General features: G+C 45.8%; 1 protein-coding gene across 2 annotated transcripts; it reads left to right on the forward strand.

The window, feature by feature from the left end:
• The first annotated feature begins 1,669 nt into the window (after positions 1–1,669).
• SIKE1 (suppressor of IKBKE 1) lies at positions 1,670–5,996 on the forward strand. 2 transcript variants are annotated; one of them, XM_086476415.1, is made up of 5 exons: positions 1,670–1,855; positions 1,927–2,035; positions 2,465–2,607; positions 4,665–4,778; positions 5,135–5,996. In XM_086476415.1, the coding sequence occupies exons 1-5, from the start codon at positions 1,697–1,699 to the stop codon at positions 5,222–5,224; spliced, it is 615 nt and encodes a 204-aa protein (XP_086332541.1). In that variant the 5' UTR covers positions 1,670–1,696; the 3' UTR covers positions 5,225–5,996. The 2 variants fall into 2 exon arrangements, with proteins under 2 accessions (XP_086332541.1, XP_086332540.1); XM_086476414.1 differs by having other exon boundaries at positions 1,930–2,035.
• The last annotated feature ends 1,048 nt before the right edge of the window (positions 5,997–7,044 follow it).

The following is a 7,044-nucleotide window of genomic DNA, read 5'->3' on the forward strand; positions in this document are numbered from 1 at the left end:
AATAAGGTGAAAAATGGGGAGATAACTGGTACACATATGTCATTCCTTGTAGCTCTATGAGGCCTACTCCTGTGTGGCTGCTTAGAGGCTCTGCAAAAATTCATGTACGGTCAGAGGCTTTAAAGGCAGACACAGAGCTGGGAGCATAAGCAAAGAGAAGCAACAGTAGGTGCTGAACTACACAGGTCGGGTCATTTGAGGATAGAATAGTGGAGACAGACAGTGGATCAGTGGAAACGAGCATTGGATACAACTTCGGGATGTCATGTCTGTCTTAGGACAGGGCAATCTTTTGCCAACTTGTTCCATAACCAGAATGGTAAACACAGTAATTTTTCCACGGTCAGTTTTCCAAATGTTCATGAATTGCCTGCTATGAAAAAGGAGTTCTGATAATGAATTGTCGTAAGACAACTTAACGATCTAATAAGAAGAAAAATAATGAAGGACCAGAAGGCAAAAGACGCCATAAAGCATGGTGTAGACCTTTAGTTCCACACAAGTTATTATAAAGCAGCATTATATTTCCCAGATTTGCAAAATATATCTCATACTTCATGAATTAATCTGTTTTTGATGAAACACTCCAAATGCAGCTGCTTACTCTATTCTCTTCTGGATTGTATGAATGTTTTCAAATTGCTGCTTATATAAAATTATCTTATTCAGCACTTCTGCACTAGGCTTGATTATCTCTGGCTCCATAAAGAAACTTCTATCTGATAAAACATCCTAGGTTTTTCTTATGTGTCTGTCGAAGGGAGGTTTAAACTTGTAGGATGACTTAAGCCAAACGGAGTCCTGTTAAAACGTTGTTGAAAACATTATTAATAAAGTTGGTAATACTAAATAAAAAAGCTTTGTGGCACGAAGTTAAGCAAAGCATCACGGACATCACAGATCACTGACAGGAGCTTTAGTTAGCAAATAAATATCAAAGCAGCAAGTCAGCATTACAAAGCTTGTTTTTTAGTTTGAGTGCAGGATGTTTACTGTTACAAGGACAAACAAGGATATTAGATAAGATGACAGCTCAACAGATCCCAGCCCAGAGTTTATCGCACGCTGTTTAAGGGGGTATTTGCAGAGATAACCAGACGGCCCCGGGGTCAAGGACGGGTGCCCTCCCGCGGGCAGAGCGCGCTGCGGGGCAGGCCCAGCCGAGCCACCCGCCGCCCGCCCGGGCTCCTCCGGCAGCGCCGCGTCGCCACACGCCCTCGGCCACCGCGTCGGGGCGACGAACGTTCGCGCGCCGGGAGAACGTGCAGCGTGAGCCTCCGTGAAGAAGGGCGGGCGACGGCAGCGGCCGTTCACCTGACGGGCGTTCCCCGACAGCACCGCACCCCGACGCGGGTACCGAAAGCGCGCGGGCCTCGCCTTTGCCCAGCTGCCAAGGGTGCGCAGGCGCGCGGCAGGGGCGCCCTCGCGCCGCCAGGCGGCCCTCGGCCACCGCGCGCCATCAGACCGGTGCTCGAGCGCCGGCCCGCGCCTGCGCACGTGCGTCGCGACCAGCTGGCCGGAAGCGGCGGGGGCGCGCGAGGGATCCGTGCGCGGGCGGCGTTCGTGGCGCGCGGGCTCGAGTCTGCCCGCGCCCGGCGGCGGCGGCGAGGGGCGTGCGGTGCCGAGAGGTGCCGTGCTGCCGGGCATGGGGCCGCGGCGGCGGTGGTGAGGAGCGCCGTCCGCCTCAGCGCTCGCCATGACCTGCACCATCGAGAAGATCCTTATGGACGCGAGGACGCTGCTGGAGCGGCTGAAGGAGCACGACACCGCGGCCGAGTCGCTCATCGACCAGTCAGCCGTCCTGCATCAGCGCGTGGCCGCCATGAGAGAGGCGGGCGCGGCGTGGGTCGAGAAGGTGCGAGCGGGCGGCGGGAGGGCGGCGGGCGGGCGGGCGGCGGGGCGGCCGGACCGACAGCCGTGTCTCAGCAGGGCCCGGGCGCCGCAGCGGAGCGGGCCGACCCGTCTCGGCTGCGTCCGCACGTCCTCCTGTCCCAGGAGAACACGCAGATCCGTGACCTGCAGCAGGAGAACAGGGGTGAGCGGGCCGCCGCGCCCGGGAACCGTGTGCTGGCGGGACCCCGGGGAGGTGGGGCGTTGGGGGACCCCGGGGGCCGCGCCGGGTGATGCGCCGGGGGGAACTCGGGTCTGGGAACCGTGGAGTGATGCGCAGCGCGGGTGGGGCGCCGGAGGAGGCGGGAGGGCTTCTTCAGGAGCGCGGGGAGCGCATCTTTCGCTGGGTGCCTCGGTGTGGAAGTGACCGCCGGCGTCAGGGTGGCTCCGTCGCTGGCCGAGGGGTCCGGGCAGCCAGCTGCTCCGGGCCGGGGTCCCGTGGCCGCGTTGGCGAGGGTGTGGTGGGGTAGCACGAGCCGCGCGGGCAGCTGGTACCGAGTGCCTCTGGGCATCTGCTGCCATTGCCGTGAAAAATTGCTTCTGCTTTGTGGCAATGATACGGTGTATTTTGCAGAGCTATGGATCTCGCTGGAGGAGCACCAAGATGCATTAGAGCTTATTATGAGCAAATACAGAAAGCAGATGTTACAGCTTTTGCAAGGGAGAAAAGGTGAAGATGCAGAACCGGCCTTGAAAGTTCATCAGGCTAATTCTTTGGTAAGGTGGGATGAAGACAGAAGAGGGCCGAAGACCCCTGTCCCCTGTCTCTTGCTTGCTTTCGTACAACCTTTGTTTCCATTCATGGAATGTATGCTCCAAGATAGATTTTTATGAAACTCTAGTCTCTCTGCTGGTATTTTTTTCCCCTATTCCTTCTACAGCACGCAGGTTGTAACAGTTTTCAGTGTCCTCTGTGATAACCCTTTCATGGCCCAGGTGAAGGCTTGTTCTTTATGCATTAGGTGGTGAATTCCCCTAGGCTAAGCTTAATGCACATGATTCTCTACAGTGAAATCAAAGCTATCAGAGTTGTTATTGATCCTGTTTGGTAATTGTAACAAAGGGAGAAGAACTTCCTAAATCTCTGTGAGCTGCAGTATGTTTAATTCTTAAGAAATTTTCACTCCCAAATGTTTTTAAGTCCAGATACTCTGTGCAGTGGCCCAAAAGTGTCCCTTCGTCCATGTTGGGTGCAGTGACTTCAGATCTCTAGGGTGTGGCTACTGATAACTGCTGCGTGTTTTACATTTAGATGTCTGGTAACAGTATAATAACATAAATCTGTAAGGCTTATGAATTGTTAGGTGCTTGTTAAAATGCATTTTAATGTGATTAGAGAACAGCAAGCTGGTTCAACCTAGTGACATCTCTTATCTTGTGGGTTTTCTGATTGGAATTGGAGCCAGCCTAAGACTTTGCAGGTACATCTTTGGACTGATAAATGGCAACTCATTAGTTCTCTGTTTTGCATTGCTTAGGTCCTCTGAAGTTAAGTAGTGTAGCAAAGTCTTGCTTTCAGTGCTTGCTTCGGTGCATGAATTGCTCTGTTTATCAAGACTTAACACTTGAACGAAACTTCTCACACTCTCTGGCACTGCTTTTTCTTTTTTTTGATGGCAGGGAAATGCAAAGTTGGAAAGGTTCTTGAGGAACCTTTGATGGAATGTGGCTAGACTATCTCAATACTTAGGCAAAATCTTAGGTACTTCATATTAAGTCCATGAGTTGTTTCCTACCCACCAGATGGAGAATAGTAACAACCTTTTAATATCTTTTATTTTTAGAAAAAAATTGTTCTTTCTTCCCAGATTGTCTAAGTCTTGTTCCTCCAGCTTTCTTCTAGATGCTCTAATTTGTTTACATATTTTCTAAATAATGGAATTCAAAACTAAATTCTCTGCTCTGGAGAGAATTTATATTCCAGAGGCAGTGGAATAACTACTGATACTTAAAACAGAAGAAATTCTATATCTGGTATTCACCAAAGTGCTCTGTGATAACCTGATATTTTTGTAATGTGAAAAGGCTTCAAAAGCTTCCAAATTCTTACCTTGCTACTTCTTGCCAATTACTGACATTTTTCTGTTTGCACGTTTGGGTTCCTCTCTAAATACTGTATTTTGAAACAAAGTGCTCTTCGATCAGGAACTGTTGCTACATTACATGTTGGAATTTTTCGGTGTTTGTTATATGTGCATTTCTGAACTTCAACAAAATGCATCTTAGAAAGGATTAGAGTTGTATCTGGATGGATTCTATAAAATCTGCCTCAGGAGGCTCTGGTCTTATTTTAGTTTCCTTGCTTGGCTTCCTTCTGAGGTGAGGCTGTTTACTTCACACCGTTACTTAGTCTTGAAGTCTCATTTGCTTTTATATTCAGCTTTCTTTTAAATTCAGAGTCAGGCTTTTCTGAAAATTCTATATGAAAATTTGCTGCATACTAATATTCATATGAAGCTGAATCTCTTGTCTCAGTCCTTGTCACACTTGAGATTTTTTCCATCTTAGTAAGCAAGGGTGCCTTAGCTTACTGACTGATGTAATTCTATTCACTGTTTGATGACGCATGATCACGGACAGTAAGGTACACGTGTTCATCTTCAAATATTATACAAATTAGAAAGGATTGCAGATGCTTGGGAGGAAAGGATTAAAATTCAAAACAGGAAAATAATAAAAAATCAATAAAATAAAAGTAATTTATTTAGAAGGGATAAATTATTACTGATGCTTTTGCCTGAACATATTGAATATATCACTTTTATGTCTTTCAGGAAATTGAAAGTGAAATAGACAGAATATGTGAGATGGGAGAGGTGATGAGAAAAGCTATTCAAGTTGATGATGATCAGTTCTTTAAAGTTCAGGAGAAACTAGCTCAGCTGGAGGTAAGAATTGCTAAGGGTAAATCAAGCTTTGGGAGTCTCTAGACTTACTCAAGACTTTCTGTTTGTATCTGTCAAGGATTTAAAACAATCAAAGATTTGTGGGGTGGGGTCAGGAAATGCAGAACATGATCTGCTTCTTTTCAAGTTCTTGATGTATGTATTATATGTATATAAAGCCAGAAGCAAAAGATAAGCTTTAAATGATGTGATTCCTCTCTTACTAGCACTGTATTAATGCGTATGTTACAAAATAAGTTGTTTTATTTAGCTGTGAAGGAGTGGGGCTATTGAAAGATTATCGTCCTTTAATTGTGAATTAGCTCATTTCTATTTAAGCAAAAATATTGATTTTGCAGCTTGAAAACAAAGAGCTGCGTGAACTATTGTCAATCAGCAAAGAATCTTTTGAGGTGGGGAGAGAAGATCTGCCTGACTGTGAAGCTTAGGTCACAAAATAACCTTACCTCCAAATCTTGACTTCAGAGACTATTATGAAACTACCCTACAAGGATGGGTTTTGATTTGTTCTTTCAGGTGTTTCCTTGTATGTTTGTTTTATCTTTCAAAATGTGTGGGCTGTTTTCTCTGCTTTTTTCTGAAACTACGTCCTGTTGATGGCAAAGGCTTGGGCTTGCACTGCTGCTCTGTCTCAGTAACTGCAGCATACAGGTGCTTAACAATGAAGTATTTGATGTGTACTCCTTTGTGATAGGTTATTTCCTCTCCCATTTGTTATTTTTTATGAGCTTTAGTTAATAACTCCAGCTGTGCAGATGGCAGTTAAATCCACCTTGTCAGTAGCTAGGGAATGTAATACTGGTTGTGATTGTTTTACTTGATAGAAGGAATAAGACATTATTCAAAAACTATGTTGTATATGATAGGTACACATTTTGCTCTGCCTGCACAGAGCAGGCACGCAGAGTGTCCGTTTTGTGCGAAGAGCTGACGCTCAGTATTTGGCTGGGTTAACACTGTGACGTGGACAACTGCTTAGAAGCAGATCAAGAGAACAGCAGATAGCAAATAGAGCACTTCAAGACGTAGCTCACGTAAGAAGCGTACTTTACCTTGATTTAGGGGTGAAAATCAGAGTGGATGACCCTGTCTGACACCTATGCATTTTTGAAGGATGTTGAATATCTGACTAGTTGTTTTTTTTTTTTTTTATGGGTAGACCTGTTCCGGCTTTACCAATGCTCCAAGGTATGTGGATACTGGCCAGCTCTGATCTGAAGGCGGTGCACTCAAACCCCGCACACAACACAGCACTTTCAGATCAAAGCTCTGGCCTCCCACCACTTTGGACTTCAGGAAGAGTGAGCTGAGGTCTGCCTCAAAACTAAACCAAAATCAACCATGTAGACAGGTTTTTAATGTTACATCACAGGTAAGTCTAGTGACAGATGTTACGTAGTTATTGCAGAATCCTATATTGAGTGAAATTAGACTTGCAGTGTGTAGGAATTTATCAATATTGTGATATTTTTAATGACATTTTTGTATAAAGATTCTGTCTTTCTTACCTGTGATCAAAGACTAATTCTCCAAGAATGGTGAACATCTCATTTCAATATTAGTTTAAATTTTAATAACACTTTTTCCCAGCGAGAATTTTGGTATATGCAGAAGGTGTTTTACGTTCCTGTGCTTATTAAGAGATATTTTCTTGCAACCACGTGGAATATCCAGCAAGATTGTTTGGTAGATATAAGGGATTTCTGTACAGGAGTATTCTTGTATACAATCCTTTTCTATTAGAAATTGTTTAAGAGGAAATAAAAAAAAAAAAAACCCAACACCCAATGGGCAGTATTTTCTGAAGTGTGTTCTGTTTTCTGAATCCTGGAGATAATTCTGCCTGTTCTGCATGTACGCAAGCCGTTTGCACCCCCTCTAACTTTTACCTTGCCTGAATGAAGTATTACAATGACCAAAAATGATGCATTTTATCTCTCTTAGGTTAATATCAGGTGAAATGCCGCGGGCAATGTGTTTTTACCTTTATCGTAGTGTAGGTTAACATTCGTCTCATCGCCTAGTTGCTGTGCAGCCTGAAAACGTGGAAACTAAGTAGCAGTTGCTTTAACTAATGAGTATATTATTATTTAGTAGTGGGTCACAACTGCAGGGGCAGTTTTGGGGCGGGGGGGGGGGGGGGGGTGTGTTGCCTCTTCCGTGCCGGGCCTGCGGCTGTGAGCAAGCCGCGCGACGCCTGGGGCTGCAGGGCCGCTTCAAAACCTGCCGGGCCGAGCTGGAAGCGGGG

The sequence above is a fragment of the Leptosomus discolor genome, chromosome 21, assembly GCF_034619465.1.
Source record: "Leptosomus discolor isolate bLepDis1 chromosome 21, bLepDis1.hap2, whole genome shotgun sequence".
NCBI classification, from domain to species: domain Eukaryota; kingdom Metazoa; phylum Chordata; class Aves; order Leptosomiformes; family Leptosomidae; genus Leptosomus; species Leptosomus discolor.

Bases quoted from the DNA above. Each gene is read 5' to 3' on its own strand.
- SIKE1 (XM_086476415.1), top strand. From the start codon at position 1,697: ATGACCTGCACCATCGAGAAGATCCTTATGGACGCGAGGACGCTGCTG. The intron at 2,608-4,664 runs GTAAGGTGGGAT...TATGTCTTTCAG, and splicing joins TTCATCAGGCTAATTCTTTG to GAAATTGAAAGTGAAATAGA. The intron at 4,779-5,134 runs GTAAGAATTGCT...TTGATTTTGCAG, and splicing joins AGAAACTAGCTCAGCTGGAG to CTTGAAAACAAAGAGCTGCG.